The 19,378-nt window shown below is 37.5% G+C and overlaps 4 protein-coding genes across 4 annotated transcripts; 3 read left to right on the top strand and 1 right to left on the bottom strand.

The window, feature by feature from the left end:
- Positions 1-3,353: 3,353 nt before the first annotated feature.
- On the top strand, positions 3,354-6,768 carry BDF20DRAFT_987609 (uncharacterized protein; the record flags this gene model as incomplete). Its single annotated transcript, XM_053085247.1, has 5 exons — positions 3,354-3,647; positions 3,722-3,925; positions 3,994-4,119; positions 4,189-6,139; positions 6,557-6,768. The coding sequence occupies exons 1-5, from the start codon at positions 3,489-3,491 to the stop codon at positions 6,766-6,768; spliced, it is 2,652 nt and encodes an 883-aa protein (XP_052936271.1). The 5' UTR covers positions 3,354-3,488.
- Positions 6,769-7,162: 394 nt separating this feature from the next.
- Positions 7,163-7,641, top strand: BDF20DRAFT_987610 (uncharacterized protein; the record flags this gene model as incomplete). Its single annotated transcript, XM_053085248.1, has 2 exons — positions 7,163-7,181; positions 7,258-7,641. A coding segment is annotated over exon 2 (255 nt), but the record flags the coding sequence as incomplete, so codon positions are not given.
- A 2,953-nt stretch (positions 7,642-10,594) lies between these two features.
- Positions 10,595-12,127, top strand: BDF20DRAFT_497122 (uncharacterized protein). Its single transcript, XM_053075602.1, has 3 exons — positions 10,595-10,613; positions 10,726-11,152; positions 11,229-12,127. Exons 2-3 carry the CDS (start codon positions 11,083-11,085, stop codon positions 11,855-11,857), a joined length of 699 nt encoding a protein of 232 aa, XP_052936273.1. The 5' UTR covers positions 10,595-10,613; positions 10,726-11,082; the 3' UTR covers positions 11,858-12,127.
- On the bottom strand, positions 12,025-17,923 carry BDF20DRAFT_868925 (uncharacterized protein). Its single transcript, XM_053080966.1, has 6 exons — positions 16,612-17,923; positions 14,969-16,491; positions 14,620-14,870; positions 14,289-14,546; positions 12,444-14,225; positions 12,025-12,346 (listed from the first exon to the last, which is right to left on the bottom strand). Exons 1-6 carry the CDS (start codon positions 17,863-17,865, stop codon positions 12,276-12,278), a joined length of 5,139 nt encoding a protein of 1,712 aa, XP_052936274.1. The 5' UTR covers positions 17,866-17,923; the 3' UTR covers positions 12,025-12,275.
- Positions 17,924-19,378: the final 1,455 nt, after the last annotated feature.

A 19,378-nucleotide genomic window follows, 5' to 3' on the forward strand; every position in this document is an offset into this window, starting at 1 on the left:
AGTAAGTAAAATCGCTCAAATCAAACAAAAGATATACCATATCAGTCTTAATTATTAAATAACCTCAGTTCAATTATGATCTTTTTGTTGGGAATTAAAGAATGTTCTCGCAGTAATATATTAAGCAAATCAAGGAGTGGAGAAAAGGAAGAGAAAGAAGGCCTCCAGAGACCTGTAATCACATCAGTATCTTTGTAATAAAGCAAATATTTTCTGTGAGTAATCATTCAAATTCTTCGTAACGAGATACAGACGATCGTAATGGATATACTGTTCCCGTTATCTAAAATAGAAGTAGTAATCGGGCCATAGTAAAGGATGGTAAAAAGTCCGGGGCTTCTCTTCTTCATTTACCCCTCATTGAAAGGCAATCCCTGCATTTAATAAAACACTATCTAGCCCCTCAACTTTCTATAACAATCTGTCAACTAGAAAAGGATGTTTTGTAATCAGAACAGCATTGGATAAACCCAAAAGCTCTCCTTTCTGAACTCGGTATTAATACAGCAGATAAACCTCAGAATATATTTGTTGGTGATCAAATCAGCCCACATTTTGGTTTAAATCTATCTCCTGCGATGATTTCTCATCCTAACTGTGTTTGCATTAACATAAAAATATTAGAGTGAGGTTATTTGTACGTTACTGCTGGAGCACTATGTAAAGATGCAACTGTACAGTCCATCAATTTTAACTTTGCTGTGGTCCAGAAATATTACGGAGACACTCCTCACATCCTAGACAATAGAAAACACAGACATTTGAGCGACATTGTTATTCTGTGTTTCAATTCCTTGTAATGCAACATCAAACAGATGCACATAGATTGCGAATTAACTTTTTTTTCGCTTCCTTTGACAGCTTTTTTAATTTACAACAGTGTAAGTACCTATACGTGCTTAGGAAATATTTTGATACCGCTTCTGGTGTCTTCGAAAGTATATTCAACTAAAATTGTGCTTGTAAGCCATGCATGATCTACTGCTTGCACAATATCCTTTTCACAATTTTCTATAAACCCAGTCGGCACGGAGGAGTTGTACCTGATCAATGCTATATCACAATAGAGGGCAATGTTAAGGGTGCTATTTGCTCAGGTTAATAGATTGAAATCGGTATAATTTTTTGCGCCCGCGTTTTTAATTTTGTCGTATCAAATGTAAAAAGGTGGTAATAATAGCATCCTGGCTTCTCTTTATCGATCAACTAATTCCGAATCCTTTCCACATTCTTCAGAGCTGTCTAAGCATACTCTCTGTTAAACTCTTTCTAATTTCGTGCAATTAAATCCGGTCTTGTGTTAGCAGTTGCCGCTGGTAATGATAGCCGTAATGCTTGGTTAGTTTATCAATTATACTGAAAATTATAGCTAAAGCTCTCATCGTGTAAGCTGATTGATTCTCAATCATAGTGACTATTCACCTGCAGCAGCAGAAGTAGCCATCACTATTGGTGCCTTTATTATTGCCCATGAAAGAGCTTATTTTTCCAATTATGGTCCTTGCGTTGATGTGTTTACTCCTGGACTAAACACTTTATCTGTTTGGAAAGGAAGCAGATGGGCCATCAATACTATTTCTGGTACCTTCATGGCTTCATGTAGCTAGGCTTGCTGCTTACTTTTTAAAGTCAAGAAAATGGACCTGTTTCTCCAAGTACATCAAGGATGCCCTTGACAAACTCCTGATGATACACCTAGTCTGCTTTTTAACGATGGTGTAAATGAGAAAGACTTCAAAATTCAGCCATTGATACTGTTGAAGGTGCTGAAGGTGTCTTGAAGTTTTTTAAAAAGGTTTTCTCTTTCTATCAATATGTAAATGTATCTATTATGTGAATCTTCACATTATCACCGTCTTTTTCTTGTTTCCGATCTCTGATGTTTTATATTCATTTCCATATATGAAAAACTTCTTCTATGCATTGCATTCTTTCCTTTTTCACACTTTGCAATATCTTACAGCAGTCTAAAGTGTATATCATCGTACCCTTGGTTCATTTATCTCTGTAAGCGCCTAGATGCATACGCTCAATAAGTTGATCATGCTTCTTGCTAAATTTGATTTGTTCAAAAACCAATAAAACACCATGAAAATATCAGCTGACGGGTGTCATTTTGTCAATTTTCTTTCGCTAATAGAAGGGCCAGGTAGTACACAGTATCCTCTGGATTAGTAAATAAACAATGGCTCACACATACACAGAGAGACTGTAAGCTGTTCATGAATTGTCTCTGTCGTTGCTCCGATCTGTTTCCTGATGACTTTTAATCTTTTTCTTTACACCACCACGCATGATCAGCTCAAAACGGCTGTAATATTGGTTTTTCAGAACATTTCTAGGCCATTTACTATGAGAAGTGACCTCATTCAATTCAATTTATTACGAGTTGTTGATAAGGTTACCTGAATAGACGTTCTCCTGAGAAGTGTACTTGTCCTGATATACGCCCTTTTTGTAACGCATGCTTATGGTGAGATACGTTAAAAGAGTTTTGCTCTTTTAAAAATGCCAACCACCTACATTATTCTCTATGTATTTGCAAACATCAGAAACGACAATTTCATGCAGTAGAAAGCAAGTCAAAGAAGTACTTGACGAAAGATAAGAATGCTAATAGGTTGGTTTTGGACGAAAACTACCCAGAAAGAAAAATAAATAAGTAAATAAACTACTAAGCGAGACAATCACATGCAAGTTAGTTTCATGCTTATAAGAAAGAGAACACAAAGTTATGTAAAATAGCGCAAATAATCTTATTGATTCTAAAAATACCACTTTTGAAAATTAAACAATTTATACATGATAGCAGCGTTTTCGATTTTCGTCCTTGTTAAAAGGATTAATCCAACTGATTGTAGAGTTCCCAACTATGCTCTTCATTGCTTTTACGTAAGAATCTTGGAAAGGATTGTCAAGTCCAAAGTAGAAATAAGCTACTCGATTACTTGGCTGGCGAGTGTTAAGCGTACTAGGCAATAAACTGCAATGTAACCTTTTTGGGTTACACTGATTGAGGCAAATATTGGACTGCTCAAGTGATCAGCAGCCAATATGTGTTTCAAGGAAAGCTTAAAAGTACTTAAGCATTGTTTCAAGCAAAAGGAGCTGTAAATAAATACGTATCTTTGTTATTTTTCAGGTTCCTCGTTGAGCTAAAGAACTTATATGCGTTCAATGATACCATCTGACGAAACTCTTATATTGCAATAAATGGAGGACAACTGTGTGTCATAACTTATATGTATTAGCCTCTTGATGTGAATGCAAGTTCGTCGGATCGAGTCCCAGTTTGTCATAAACTCTAGAGGTAGGACAGAAAAAAAAAAGGAGTAGAATCCTTCCAGTCAAAAGTTTAAGTTCATAGTGAGCATTTATAAAAGGAAGAACGACTGAACGCTCGTTTTTCCTTTTCTTTTTACAATAAATTTATCTTTTCAACTTCTTTACGCGTAATAAGAATCAATTTTATTTATTCAAAACGTAAAATGCAAGCAGCCACTATAAACAACCAGCAAGTCGTCTACTCTTCTTGGGACTACATTTGCACTATCAATAATGATCGTCAAGAAGCTGAATTTGTATATCCTGATTCAGTCACCAGTGAACTCGCCACTAGAATCATGGACCTGTCTGAGACTCAGCAGGTACGCGTTGTGTAAACCATTTTTTTACTTTAATTAAACTGCTTCAGTTCTAAGAAAGTTTTCTTTGCACCTAGACAAATGACACAAAGTACCTGACTTGCAGCATTAATAGCAGTCCTGTCTTGGTAACGCTTACCAATGTTATGTCAAGCAACGACAGTAACATTAAGGTTACGTTTTGTTACGTTGTTGGAAACAATACGCTACCAGTTCATTTTAAACGCGCCCCTACTGGCCATATCATCAAAGCAGCCATATCTGAAGCGCCTTTCAATATGGTAAAAATATACACTTAGATAGGTTCGTTGCTTCACATGCTCACATCATATCATTTTGCTTTTTATAGGTGTATAAAGATCGATATGGCACAAGCCAAGTTAAGCAAACACTAGCCTTGGTGATCTGTACCAATATTGCAGAGCAGCTAGCACTATTGACTTTCGATAACGCGAATAGCTGCTTAACAGCACAAGTTAGTTGGATAGAATGATACTGTCACGTAAATTTCCTAATCAACTAATCACATGCAACAATGATATAGAGAGTAGAACAACTGAGAAACAACTCCATTCCGTCATCAGCAGTTGTTTCAACCGTTCATATGTTAGAAGCAAACAAAGAAGCGAATCGAAAGAGCCACTCTGATCCAAGAATTCTGTTAGGTTTTACATCTGGACATCTTTTGATGTACCGCGTTCGTACTCAGGTTTACACGTACAATGCTCCCCGTGTTAGAGATCCAGTCGATCTCTCTGAATTTGTTGAATTTAAAAACCGTAAAGTCTTTGAATCCCTTTCGAATACCTCACTTATCATCACTAATTATTGTAATACGATCATTTTTTTCTTCGATTTTTTTCTTACAGAGCCTGTTGATCATATAGCTTGTACTAGAACATCCAACAACTTCAAGGTCTTCGTTACTATCTCGCAGAATGGTGGCAACGAAATGGAAAATAATGCTAATCATGACGATAGGAAGTCTTATGTTCGGCTCGTAGAAGTTTATGCTGACAACTTGAAGAAAAATTTAGGACTCATATCACCTAATGCTTACGGATCTGCAACCGACCCATTGATTGATCAGATTGTTGCAATTGACTTTGCTTTGGTTCGCAAGATATCTAGTATGGATAGAACACACTTGTTCTTACTCATAATAAATTCATCTCATTATTTCCTTGATATTTGGACTGCTGGCTTTGACAACAGTACAAAATTTTCCTTACTTCGACAAGTTTCTCGTCTTTCCATCCCTAAGAAGACATGTTATGAGATGGTGCTCAAGACTTTAAAGAAAGATAATAATGGAAACTCGTCATCTTTATTCATGTTTGATATGAAGGGCTTTTTACAAACGAACGGCAGCAGTGTTATTTATGATACGATTATCCAATATTATATATCGCATGCGCACCAGTCATTAATGAAACACCACCAAGCCCATCACGACAATGTTGAAGCTGAAAACAAAAGAATAGCATCCGCACCTCTGGAAAGTCATCGCCCATTAAAACGGCAAAGAAGACACAGTAGTGACTCTACACATGAATCAGTAGTAGAAGAACATGTTAGCGCAGTATGCACCAACAGTGACAAAATTGAACGCAAGAGGGCAGCACCCACATCGTTTGAAAACATTTGTACAGTTAAACGACAAAAAAGATATAGTAGTTCATCATCTGTCGACAATTCACCACCACCTCAACTCAGTCCTCCTCCGTCAGCATTATATCTCAATTCAGATGAAAATGTTGCATCCGCTCAGTTGCAACAGCAACATTTACAAGTATCTGCTGAACTTCAAGGTGATGTTGACAATAAAGAAGAAGAAATGCATGATTGTCAAGATGATGATTGTAACACCGTCGATTCAGCAGCATATCTCAGTGCAGATGAAGGTATATTCGCTCAGTTGCAACAGCAACATTTACAAGCATCTACTGAACTTCAAGATGATGTTGACAATAACGAAGAAGAAATGCTTGACTCCCAAGTTGATGATTGTACCTCCGAGTACTCTGACGGAGATGAATCGGTATATTATGATGCTGATGACAAGTTTTCTAACGATGACAATGAACCAGTTATATCCAACGTATTTGATGCCATTCATAATGATCAAGATGTACCAAACGAACCATATACCGTATTGGGAGATGAAAGTCTTACAAACGGTATCGAAAGCTGTGGACAAATGTTACTTCAATACAGCGGTGGACCTGAAAAAGCAAGAGATTTGACTAGTTCTGAAATAAAAGGCTTTGGACAGTATTGCTGGGATCAGCCATCCATCAAATTTAGATTTTACTTATTGTTGCTTTTAATGGATCGACAAGTCGAAGATGAACTCAAAACTGAAATAGTGTATATTGTTCGATCTATACTACTTTCACGCGAAGTCGACACTTTGTCAGCTGTTCAAAAAAACTACTGCTTGAACTTGTACCGAAGATATATGAAAGAAGTTCATCCAACAGTTGCTTATAGAGGTAATAAATGCACACCATGTATACTTGTAGATCGAATAACTAACTGTTGTTTCAAAGGCGTATGAAATCCTTTCGCTGACGATTTTATTCAAAATCAAGTACGCGAAAGGGATTTGTATTTAGCAGAGTTTGTGTTTGATCCAAGCTCAAATCAACGCTAGACCCAATGTCCAATTAAACCAATAAAGAAAAAAAGAGGTTTGTCACAACAAAAAGAAAAGTTTAAATTCACCAACAATTAGCCGGACAGTTCTTTCCTTCTCGAGAGTTATATCGGTGGCACGATTCATAAACGTCTGTTGTTAATGACGATGCTTCACAGATTTTTTTTTTTTTTTTATTGCAGTTAGTTAATGTTGGGGATGTATCACTTAAACTTAATGAATCCATTGTGTCTCTGGTTGATCCACTTTTGAGTGATGAAAGCTGTTGAATGGCCTGAAGAACATCACTCCAGGTTTATTTGCCAGGCGTGGTTGTTGCCAACTGTAAATCTGGGTATTACAGTAGAGATAGTAGCCCTAATACTCTTCGGTTTCGTAGAAGATAACGTTGCAGATTCTTGGTTGGTCGGAGTGGTCTTCTGCTGGCATATGACTTACTATCGGTATCCACTGAGGTTTTTGTAATTATCGAGTGGGACTAGAGAAGTTATTAGCGAACACGGTTCGTAATAGCGAGGCACTACCTATTAAAACGAATTGAAGGAATACTTCTTGCATTGGATAACTGAGTCGAAATAAGAGTTGAAGTCGAAGTACAAGTCAATAATATATCTTATGTCTTCCTCTTTAAGCTTCCAGTGCTCACACTCGTAAACTTGAATGCTGAAGAATGATTTAGTGAGCTGGTATGTACTGCTAGATATTATCTCCGTTACCTTGGTGCTACTATCCATTGCCATTGCACCATATTTAGTAGGTATTTGTTCTGTTTGAAAAAGTAGGCCTGTGAAGTATACAATAGGCTGCGCATCGGTTGGTTTGTTGTGGTTAATATGATGTTCAAAGACGATTTAACAGTATTGAGGCTGTTGTTGTAGGTATGTTAAAATTAGTTGCACTAGCTGATATAAAACTACGTTCAAGAAATTGTAACAGGTGAAGCACCATTGAAAGTACTAGAGCTTGTAGTGACGCACTAAGAGCCCTTTAAAGAGGAGGTCGAGGATGTATGATTTGTAGGCTCGCAGTTGTAATAGTAGAGGTGATTGACTGTCTACCAGTGCAGAACTTGAAGCTGCAGATATGTTTTTATTGGGTAAGAATGTTGTGGTTGTTAGCCTAGTGATTTTGAGCGAGCTCAAAGAGTTGCATGTGGGTGATATTTTGGAGCTATGGCTGCCTCTAGTATGCGAAGCTGCAATTGCATGTTTAGAAAAGAGGAATACAGTTTCACTCGTGCACTTGAGATATTATTGGTTTTTTTTTTGTAAAAATTTTTTGAAGTTGCTTTTAGCATTACTCCTAATTGCACGTGATGCTGCCACAATCTGTTATTCAGTAAGCTGCATTATTTGTATCATGCTGCTTATTCACGATACAGTAATGGTAGAGTTCTTTTTTTTTCTTTTTTTTTTCGGAGGCTATAGTCGAAGTTGGTGTCTGAGTCGAACCATTAGCGGTAACAAAGGCATCATCTATAACAATGCTATTTCAGTGTTGTCGCTATGGTCTGCAGTTAATGATGTGCTCGTTATCTCACCTGTCTTTGTTGTTGATTCATAATGGTCACTACTTATAAAAGTATACCTTAATAGTAACGATGTTTTGGAAGCGTATGTTCTCATTAGTTGCTTCTGAATTGAGAAGCGCTTGTTATACTGTTATTGTTATTAATACTTGAAGTTGAGTATTCGCTTTGGCCGTGGATCGCGACCAAAGATATTTGTTCACCGTTTGCTGCCGACGGTCTCGGCCGAATTCATGTCGTCCTTGAGCTAAAACTTTCTGGTAGCTTATTGCTCTATCTAATTGAATCAGTTTTTGGTCATTAAAAAACTAACGTGAATGTAATGGTATGCTTTGGTGAATTTGAGGTTGTAGTTGTTAGAATCACCTTCCGTAGTAGACAAGGAATCTGTATCCGCTATTAACATTCTTTTATGATGTCCTTGATTACAGCAAAAGTAGTTGTTCTACTTCTCAAAGTACTGTCATTGTTGCTATTCCTGCATTACTAGTTGTTGCCGTATTCTCATTATCTATCAGGTTGATAGTGCAAAACTCTTGATTCGTTATTTTAATAGACAATAGATCCTGTAAACTTTGCACTCACTGTAGCAACCTATGCCATAGCCCAATCATGTGTTTAAGAATAGTCAGATTAGGTTTGGCTCCTTCTTCTGTCGTTCCTCGTCTTTCGCATGATGAAAGATGGTCGTGCAGTTTTCTTAAGACGTTACTGGTGTATTGTATTCATTTTCCTCTGATTTTTTGGTGATTGAATTATCTTCAAGATCAGTTCTCTAGTTATTTTACTACCATTAGTGCTTAATGCTGCGCTTCTATTATTTACTTCTGAACGGAGGTTCGTCATCGTATGTTTTTGTTTTGGCAGTTTCTGAATGTCAGCATCAATGTTACTTTTTTTAATTGTAAATGCATGATTATCAACCTTTTAAATCAGTGTATCCCGTCTTTTTATTTAGTACGTATAAGCATTGAGTAATCGCCCACAACTACTTTTATAGTTCTCCCCTTTGCCGAACTGTTCGCGTTACCAAAATCTGCTTTTGATAGTCGGGCATTTCTTGAACTGGCGAACGAAGGTATTTTCCTCAATTTTACAGTCTTTGAAGCCCTTTCAACAGTAATACAAACAGTAAAAGAGGTGGAGCAGGCTTACAGAAGGGCGAAACCAAATTTTAAAAAGAATGAAACCATGCTTGGTTTCGATTATCTTACTTTTAACATTAGAAACGCGAGACACAACGTTCACTTCAAAAGTCCTCTTCTTAAAGCAATAAGATTACGCAATACTGCAGAAAGAATGTATTGTCTCAGCAGATCATATGGCAAAATCATCAACTTTCTGCAAAAGGCCACCAATCTCTGTAATATCACTTGGAAAGTCGACAAAATGGCTGCCATTAATCTGATTTTATTCTGCTTTTATATCAGATCAAAAACTATATTGAATCCAATACGGCAATTGCTTGTTCGTTGAGTTTTCTGAGCATATGGGTACGGCCAAAGGTTCCTAGGCGAACTAAATTCAGAAAAGCAAACTCAGAATTCGACATGGAAGCATCATGTTTGACTCAAATGTACCCAATGTTACATTAGATGACCTCTGCGGTGTTGCCATCATAAGCACATCTGGTTGTAAAACTGAAGAATTTGCATCTCATCAGCTCCATTTCTCCAACATGAGAGAGACGCTCTTGGTTGGGGAGCTTCTAGATCTAAGTTAAGAATATCTTGATAACAATATCTTCCTCGCTAACTTCCTTGTATAAGCGATTTAGCTAAATTATCATAGATCTTAATATATTTGCTTAGTTGAGATAATTGATAACTGTTATGAGTCGATGACTATGAACTTAGTGTCTTTAGTATTCTTCAGATGAAGTAGAAAGATTATTACTATGTAAGGTCGGATGGGAATTATACTATATTGAGGACGCGTGTGCTAATGACTAATATAACGTTCAAATGCTTGAATGAGAGCATTTGAGGATATGAACTTCTCTTAGAATTCTTTACCAGCAAGGCAGAATATCGCCCAGTTTAACAGAGTATTGTGATAATTGCCTTCATTACCTGTAACACATGTAGTATTTCATGGATGCTGTTAAGCTGCTGAGTCTGTGGTATATTCAGGACAAACTTAACAAAGGGATGTTTATTGTCCTGATAATGGCATTATGCCTCATTCTAACCTTGTTGTGAAGGCAATCAATATAATTAGGCACCCATCTCTTTTTTTGCCATCATACATTTAAACTCTGTTGAAGAGTGGTAGTCCAAGATCAAGAAATTATTCGAGGAATCCTTTGGATCCAACGATACGCTGAATTCTCAAAATTAAGCAAGCCTGTCTTTCAGTTACAGCTGTGGATTGTCTAGAGTATATTAGACGCTGACAATCTTTTTGGGATGGATGTTCTAAGAGAGAATTTTTGCTATGATAAAGCGTATTGTCAACGTTGTCTTTTCGATTGTAATCAAAAGAACCTCTAAATATATCCTAGCTCGTCCCTTAAAAATTTGAGCGTGTCACTTAATTGAAAGGAAAATCACCTACTGTAAATTTCTTAGCCTGTGATCCAGATGTAAGTTAAAATTTCTTTTTAAGATGATAGTGGATCTGACGAGTGTTGTACAAATGATATTATCGGTAGCACGCAGAAAAGAAAAAAACTCAAGGTAATTTAGCTGTTTTTTTCTTTCACTTATTCTAAACTCTTTTCTTTTTTTTTTTTTTTTGTTCTGATCTCCACTTTCTAGTTTTTGATATTTAACTTCTACACGTAAATAAACATATAGAAGATCTTTTGGCGAATTGTTACTATTATGAAAATACTCAAGTCACAGTGGCTCTTTTTAACTATTTTATTACTCCATATGTTCTTGGAGGTCAAGGGTCAAGCTTCTAATGCTTCAGGCACAATAGATCCACCACCATTAACAACTCCAGCAACAGCCTCAGATGTTAAGCCAACAACAACGCTAGCGCCGACGACGACGGCAAAACCACCACCACCAACCAGTACTGCAGCGCCTCCTCCCTCATCCACTACATTATCCACACTTAACCCTAGTACTTCTAGTATAATACCATCCTCTTCAATTATCCAGTCGACGACTCCCATTGCTCCTAGTATAACTTCTTCATCATCTTCTGTTGAGCCAACGACTACGTCGGAAACGACTTCCACTTCGAGCACAACCAGGTCAGTTTCTTCAACTACCTCCACCACTCCCAGTATTTCTCCCACCATGAAACCATCGACTAGCAATGACAAAAACAATACACCAATAATCGTTGGCTGTGTTGTAGGAGGCGTAGGTAAGTGACAGAAGAGCAATAAGCTTATTGTATGCTATCCATTTTAAACAATCACTTTGTGTGTATACTCATGTAGTTGGTATTGCATTGATTGTCGGTGTCCTTGCTTGTATAAACCGTAGAGGCGGATGTACAAAGCGAAGAGATACGAAGACTGATTTTGAGGATTACGGTTTAGGTGATTTCCCTCATCATCGTCCTCCTGTATCAAATGGTGCAGCAGCAGCTGTTGACGCGGGAGCTGGCATAGGTTCTGCTTCTAGTATGGCAAATACCAAGCATGTTTCACCGACTATTCCAAGATTAAATGACCAAGGCAACTATTATCCCGATGATGGAGGCTATGCTATTGGAACAGGAAGAGGACCACACTATAATAGTGGCTATATGGACGCTGACTATGGTATAGCGCCAGCACAACAGCAGTATCAAGGGGGATATTACTACCCAACCCAGCAGCAACAAGAATATTATGGTGATGGAGGGTACTATTATGACAATAATACATCAACGGCTTACTCTTCTGTTCCACCTATGCAACAACATAGTCCTGCAATGCATAATGTGATGCCTCACCAGCAACAAGGTTATGCAATGACTTCACCTCTTTATCACCAACAGCCACAAGATATTCATAAACCAGATGAAATTGGTTCAGCGATTCCCATCGTTAGTAATGAAGAAGGCGTATCACGTATTAGATAAAAAGCTACGATATGTAAGTGATGAGGAATTATTTATATTATCCCTTCCTAGACTTATTATACGCACGTATCGGTGTATTTTATAGTTTATAATACACCTCTCTTTTATTTTACACTAATATTAATATGCTAATAATTCTTGTGAACGAATCGTTACAAATAAGTACAAATTCATTAAAGTCGTTCTCTTGTTTTTGAGTTTTATTGATTGCATAAGATTGTGATGAGATTAGGACGAAAAAAGCAAGGGCATTAAAGATACATACATATAATAACAATAGAACATAAATAGTGAAATAATAATAATTAAGTTAAGCTAGAATTAAGAGAGGAATAATACAATTTATACATAAAAAATTCAAAAGTATACATATATTACATAAGGGTTTATACAGAAAAGTAAAACTTAGCAAGAAATGCTATCTTCTTTCTTCTGAATAGTCGGATTTGAAGCCCATCGTACTACGCTGTGTTTCCAAAGCTTGCTTCTCTATGTGCATATTAAAAAGATAATGTATCTTTGGTCAGTTGCACAACACTTTATAATGGAGGGGTGGGGGATAATAAATAGTCTTCTGAACACTTACGAGCTTCCAAAGCGCGTGCTTTGTACTCTTGTGACGCTTCTAAATCAATGTGGTGACCCATGAGCCCGAATTCAAAGCAATTTGCGAAGAACTCCAATGCTTCTACATCATTCAACACCTCCGCATTTCTCCAGTAACTCAATGCCTTGGGAAAATTCTCCTTTTCTTCGTAATAGTGAGCGAGTTCTTTCATAGCCAAAACATTTCCATTCGCATTCTCGTTCTCCAGTATGTGTAAACCTTGTTGGAGGTCATTCTCTGGAGTTGTTTGTATTACCCAGCCATGCAGAAGATATATGCCTATTTTTAAATTGGCGGATAAATTGTTGGCTTTTGCAGCTTTTTGAAACCACTGAAAGGCTTGTTCTCGATGTGGTTTTAATTGTGTACTAGAATCTAATTCAGCAACCGTTTCTTCTAAGCAACCTAAAGCATACTCCGCAGCTCCTGTAGGACAACGACCTGCTTCTAGTGCTTGCAAATACCATTTTCTGGCTAGTTGAAGATCTTGATGACCAATGTCACCAGTTTCGTAAAAGTGGCCCACTTTAATCATAGCAAGAGGGTAGTCAAAATCGACCGCTCGCTGATAGTATTTAAATGCTTTCGCTGCATCTTGTTGTAGTCGATAGGTTACTTTTCCAAGAATAACACCTGTGAATCCTTTTAGATGGAGTTCACCGAGTTCATAACTTGCTGCACCACAATGAAGAAAATCTGCTTCTTTCAAGTCTTCAATACCTTCTTCAAATAGACCTGCCGCCATTTCAAGTTTCCCGAGCTCGTAATAGGACGGTCCATGGTTCTTATTGGCGGCTATACGTAAGAAGTGAACTGCTTTCTTTGACCGCGTAAGCGCATTAATTTGGTTTGATTTTTGCAGCTGGTGGATACGATATTTGGCATAGTAATAGCAGGATTGAGGGTGATTTATTTGTTGCGCTGCCTTTAAGTATTGATCTGCGGCTCTTTTGCACGGCACATCGATGTCCACCATTGAGGACATGCCCTTCATTTTGTCTAATTCCTTCTTGTGATAATACCGACCCAACTCATACGTAGCAGCCGTATCATTACGTGCTGCATTATAGAGGGTAGGAAACAAATCGAATTCAGCATCATGTTTTTCAACCACTCCTGCTAAGCGTTCATAAGTCATATTGTTCTGTAAGAAGGCACATGCTTTTCTGTAAAGATTCAGCACTTTGTCATTATCTACAGCAACGCCATGCCCATATTCGTAACATTGACCTAAACGAAATTGACCGTAACTGAGGATCATACGGCTATAGTAGTCAAGAGACAAAGCGGCCTCGAATCCCGCTATTAGGTCTGACATTTGTTGAATAGTTTGAGAAGTTCTCTTTTGCGGATCTTTCATATTGTAATAGAGAATCATAATTTGCGCCAAAGGTAATTCAGATATCTCTTTGAACCAATCCAAAGCCTGGCGTTCCATATTGTAGTAACTATAGGTCACTCCGGCAGCCAGCTTCATTCTATTTATTTCGTTTAAGTAGTCATTGGAATTGTGTATATTCTCGGTACGCATCAGAACCATGGACTCTATGATTCGATTCTTGAAGGAAATAGGTGTCTTGACGCTGCTTTCTACTTTTTGAAAGCACTCATCTGCGGCTTCTTCTTTTGACTCCATTGTGCCGTAGAGATAGCCCAGTTCTAGACAGGCTAGGATGTGACCAAGCTGTTCTGCTTTAGACAAGCTTTCCCGGGCCTTCTCTCGATAATTAGATATTGTGCTGTTATGAAGTGCCAAAACACCTGAAAAATGAGATTATGGTAGTTAGATACACAATCTTCAGTACGGTACCATATAACTCTTACCTTTATAGTAGAGTAAGCTTGCTAACTTAGACTTTCTTTCGATAATATTATTTGATGACTGCAGTAATGTTTCAGCCTTCTTCAATTGGTCTACGAGCTTGGCATCCTCCGATGTGTTGTAGTAGAGTTCAATCAATCTCATTCTTGCAGAGACCTCCAAATTCAAATCATTTGCTTTATACTGAAGACACCTTTCATAGTAGGAAACAGCAAATTCTTTGTTACAACTAGCACAAATCTCTTCATCATGATATTTTGCTAATCAATAAAAGTGGTTAGGAAGGTTAATAAGACGCAGAAGAAAATGCATCAAATTGAGGGAAAAGTTTACCTAGAAATACAAGAGGTAAGAACAAGTTCTTTCCGTTATAGTTAACCATGTTGGTAAGCCATGAAAATACGAGCGCTTTGCTACGAGCTTTCCCTTGCTTCCCCATTACAATCATTTTAGCAGCTTCCAAACGTGAGTTCCACCCGATGCTAACATTAATAGCGTTATAGGACGCAACTTCGATATACTTGAGTAGAGCTGTTGGATAATTCCTTGTAGTTTTCAGAAAATGGGCGTAAGATAAACTCATTCTAGGAAGTGAGTGAAGGAAATTGAAAAAAATAATGTGAGCAAATTCTCGCCTATACCTATGAAGGAGAAACCTATACAATAAATTGATAACACTCACTTATTTGGGACACGACCTTCGGCTTTTTCAAATAGTTCAAGGGTTTTGACTACATCCTCATCTTGCATTTTCGGGTAAAGATGACAAAGGAATTGGCCAGAACTATGGTCATTCAATTCAATCGCTTTCCAAAGACAATGTAAGGCGAAACGATATACAATATTTCCATATCCCACGACAGCTTCTTGTTTTGCTGCGTTGTAAATGTCACAAAGATCTTCATAAATAACATGTTTCGATTGAGCATTCAACTTCTCTTCAAACGTCATACGAAGATCAATAGCACCACTATTTACGACAAGCGCTAACATACGATAAGCAATAGGGTCTTGATTCATTCCAGCGGCTCGGCTAAGCTCCGTATAAATATGCTCAGGATTTATAGGTCCGGAAGCATTGTTCTTTATCAAATAGTCTGCCAGATATTGTATAGCTAATGGCTCATTATGTTTGGCTGCCGCTGTAAAATAGTGGAAGGCTTTTTCTAAATCACGACCATGTTCTGGGCCAACACCACCGCTAAAATAATACGCTCCTACTTGAGTAAGAGCCAAAGGAAAGTTCTGGGAAGCAGCCTTCAAAAAGAAAGAAAATGCATTGGCCTTGTTGTATTGCTCATTAGCATAACCATCCTTCAGCATGAGCCCTACACGATATTGGCAATCAGCTTGATTTTCTTGTGCTCCCTTTAAAAAGCAAGCGAAAGCCAAATCTTTATTTTTCGGCACAAGCACAGTAGCATTGCTGTTACCATCACCATCATCTATTGTGACGCCCTCCAGATATGCCCAAGCCAACCAATAATTGGCAGGAGAGTAATGCACTTCTTCTGAAAGCTGTTTTAATGTGTGGAATGCTCTTTTTGGATTCTTCTCTGTTCCACCAATCCCATTGTACTCCCAAATCGCGATACGTAGCTTGGCTTCATTTTGAATGGAAGCAGCATCCCAATGCTCTTCATCGAATTCTGTACATACATGTTGAAGAACACTTTGAAATTCTTGATACGCATGATGGGGGTTTTCTTTCATCATCAGCAATCCCCGCGAGAGCTTGGCCGCAATATTATCTGGGTAGTTAGAGAAGATCTGCATTGCACGTGATAAGTCAATACCGTGAGCACATCCATTGCCTGTTTGGTAAAGTTGCCCTAAAATAATATTGGCTGGTTCATCGCCTAGTTTGGCTGCTTCTTGGATGTATTGGAAAGCAGCTGATGTGTCCCTTGTCGTACCTACGCCTTTAAGTAAAAAAGCACCCATTTTGCGCAAAGCAGGCGGGAAGCGAGTATTCATTACTGAATCGTTATTGAGATTTGCTGCTTTAGCCATATGGTTAAAAGCAACATCAGCATATTGAGGACCAGCTTTTAAATAGATAATACTGATTTGATAATGTGCAATAGTATAAATAGGACTGGACGGCGATACATTGTTGAATTCTCTACAAAATTTGATGGCATTGCTTAACTGATTTTGTTTTTCGTAATACAGTGCTAAAGAAAGAGAAGCAATAGCATGACCCTAAAGTTTGATAAATTAAGAAATTACGTTAGTGTAACTACTCAAATTCTTCAAGTATTTCTCAATAGAAAAATTCAATCAAAATGAAAAAGAAATATACAGCTAACATAGCTACAATACCTGGTTTGAAGCATCTGTCAAAATTGATAGTGCATCTTGTATAGAATAAGTAGGCTCTCGCTGGTTTTTGAATTTGAAGAGTACAGCTACACCGAAGGATACTTTAGCAGAGAGCAATCCAATCTTAGCAGCTTGATAATAAAGTGAGCATGCATAATCAAGGTCACCGCGGCGCTCAGCATAGCAGCCTAGAATGAACGTGGAACGAGCATTTCCATTTTTGGAGGATTCAAGCAGATACACTAAACCTTGCTCCATCCCGCCATTCCTGGCAGATGATTCACAGAGCATACGACCTACTCGATACTGTGCAAATGAAACTAACTGTTTTGTACGATTACTGAGCTGTTCGAAAAGACGTGATCCCTCGTAAGCGATCCATTCAAATTGACGAAACGCTTGGGCAGGGCTTTGTTTTGTCTGTTGTGAAGAAGATAGCCAACGTAAAGCCTCAATATAGAGCTCACAGAAATGACGTTCATAATCTATTATAGTGGTTTTATTGACTGCCTCTTCTTCTTCTTCAAATATCATGGGTAAATATTCTGAGTCGTCGATTGTATCGGCAACTGAGAAATGCGATCGCTGGTCAGCTATGGTGGCTGCATGAGTATGCTGCTGCGGTTCTGTACGTACTGCTATTTTAGGAATAGAAATATCTGAACATTGGAATGATATGTCTGACTGGGTGGATAAGGATATATTTGAGAATAGGCTATCCTTCAGTGAGGCATAGGATGAAGCAGATTCTGATGTGATAGAAGAAATAGTGAGGAATTCGTTTTGTGAATACTGTGTATGTTGGAAATACGAGACATGGTCTTCCAAATAAGAGAGGTTTTTAAGATGCAGATGAATGTCATTGCTCTTTGAGTGTGTATTGATGAAACCATCAAAATTTGCTACCATATTATCTGCAGTATCTAGCAAAAATGGGTATTGTGATGTGTCCTCCTTGTCGAGATCCAAAATCTGCAGTTGGTTTTCGGGTCCACATTGCTGTAAATGTGACGAAGATTCTAGCTTTGAGGACTTAACAGTGTCAATTGTACTGTCAGGATCGGTTACTTGTTGCGAAGTACTAAGGCGTGAATTTGATTGTTTTGTTGATGATGAAGATGGAGATGTTTGGATTGTCGAGATATTTTGCGTCGATGATTCATTTTTAGTTGTTAACGGTCGTTTTATATCTTTCTCTGTTCGTTTGACGCTGCTTTTCGACTTTCCTCCAAAAAGCCGTCCAAAAATTCCCATTTCATAAAGTTTAACAACCTTATAGGGAAGTTGAGTGAAGGTAAAAAAAAAAAAAAATAGAGAGAAATGAAAGAGAAAGAGATGGCTAATCGCAATGTCTGCCGCCGCCTTGAAAATATAGATATTAAATTGCAACGTATAATTTTATTTTTATCTTGAATTGTGTATTCACAATCGAAGAGGGAAAAGTTTACGTAAAAAGGCAATCAACCATCAACAGCTGACTTGAACTTTCAAACACAGTGCTAAAGGGTTACAGTATTTTAACTTTCATTCTACACAGTGCTAAAGGGTTACAGTATTTTAACTTTCATTCTACACAGCGCTCCGTAATAATGATCTATTGAGCATAATGCATGCATATGTACACAACTCTCATATTTTGAAGGGTACTTTATAATATGTTGAAAATGCGTAGATGACTCAAAAGAGCACATGTCTGTTATGAGAAAGTCATTAACTCTAGTTGCTGTACCTAACGTCGAAATACAAATATGATCTCTCCGCTTTAGTAACAATACACTATTTAATGATAAGCTTATTGGTATAAGTCTAGAAATACAATTAGAAGTTGATATCATTATGGTATCAAAGATTAAAGAGGACTTTCAAAAAGATTAAGGTTACTTAGCCAAGGATAACATCATATTTGGCGTTGTACCTGTTCCTTTTTTGTATCTGTATGCAAAAGCAGCATCAATGTTTTGATTAAATAAACAAAAAGCACAGACCAAGGACAAATCATAAAGACTTGAAAACCTTAGAACTGTCACGTCTCCCAAAGAAACGCATAAATGGCGATTACAAAAAAATCTTTGCTCTTCATGATGTATACGCGGTGATTCAGGTTAGTAGAGAAAAACCTTTTTCTCATCGAAGAACTTAATGCTATTACCTTATTATTCTGGCCATGGGGAGCCAAGCTTGATTACCATTTATGTTTACATTAATTCGCCAAATTGGGAGAAACGAATATGATACATATGTCCAATAGTTTGTCCAACCAGTCAGCAGAGTAATAAGCAAAAATTCTAGATTACACAAGGAAACTCTTTGCACAAAAGCATTGTGCTTCAAATTTAGTATAAGCGATAGTTTTCACTTTCGCCATCTTCACTAGCAAAGCAGAGGAAGTCTTAATAATTGGCATAAAGGAATAATCATCGAACAGACCTCAACCAACCGCAGAGTCAATCAAATCACGTTTCAAAATATATCGTGTGTATCTCATAGCAAGAGTAGCATTTGTATTTGAAAATTGTCCGCAGAATGCTTTCCATTCTGTGATTGATCTTTCACATTTTCAAAAGCATAATATTCTGGAAGGCAGAGTAGGACGAAAGATAAGCTCGAAAAACTTAGTAGTTCTAGCACATAAGCAATTGTTTTTCATTTTAAGTGCTAACGCATTAATCAAAAGGGAAATTCAAAGGGCATCTGAAATAAACAGCAGGCTTCTCAACAAAAATATTGTAGTACTTTCTACTGATAAAAATAATTAAGAAATAAAAGC

This window comes from Mycotypha africana (assembly GCF_025528875.1).
Source record: "Mycotypha africana strain NRRL 2978 chromosome Unknown BDF20scaffold_5, whole genome shotgun sequence".
NCBI lineage: Eukaryota > Fungi > Mucoromycota > Mucoromycetes > Mucorales > Mycotyphaceae > Mycotypha > Mycotypha africana.

Excerpts from the sequence above, each read along its gene's own strand:
- BDF20DRAFT_497122 (XM_053075602.1), top strand. The coding sequence starts at position 11,083 with ATGAAACCATCGACTAGCAATGACAAAAACAATACACCAATAATCGTT. Across the intron at positions 11,153-11,228 it reads CTGTGTTGTAGGAGGCGTAG|TTGGTATTGCATTGATTGTC; the intron begins GTAAGTGACAGA and ends ATACTCATGTAG.
- BDF20DRAFT_868925 (XM_053080966.1), bottom strand. The coding sequence starts at position 17,865 with ATGGGAATTTTTGGACGGCTTTTTGGAGGAAAGTCGAAAAGCAGCGTC. Across the intron at positions 14,871-14,968 it reads GAAGGTCGTGTCCCAAATAA|AATGAGTTTATCTTACGCCC; the intron begins GTGAGTGTTATC and ends CTCACTTCCTAG. Across the intron at positions 12,347-12,443 it reads AGCACGCGCTTTGGAAGCTC|AGAAGCAAGCTTTGGAAACA; the intron begins GTAAGTGTTCAG and ends ATATGCACATAG.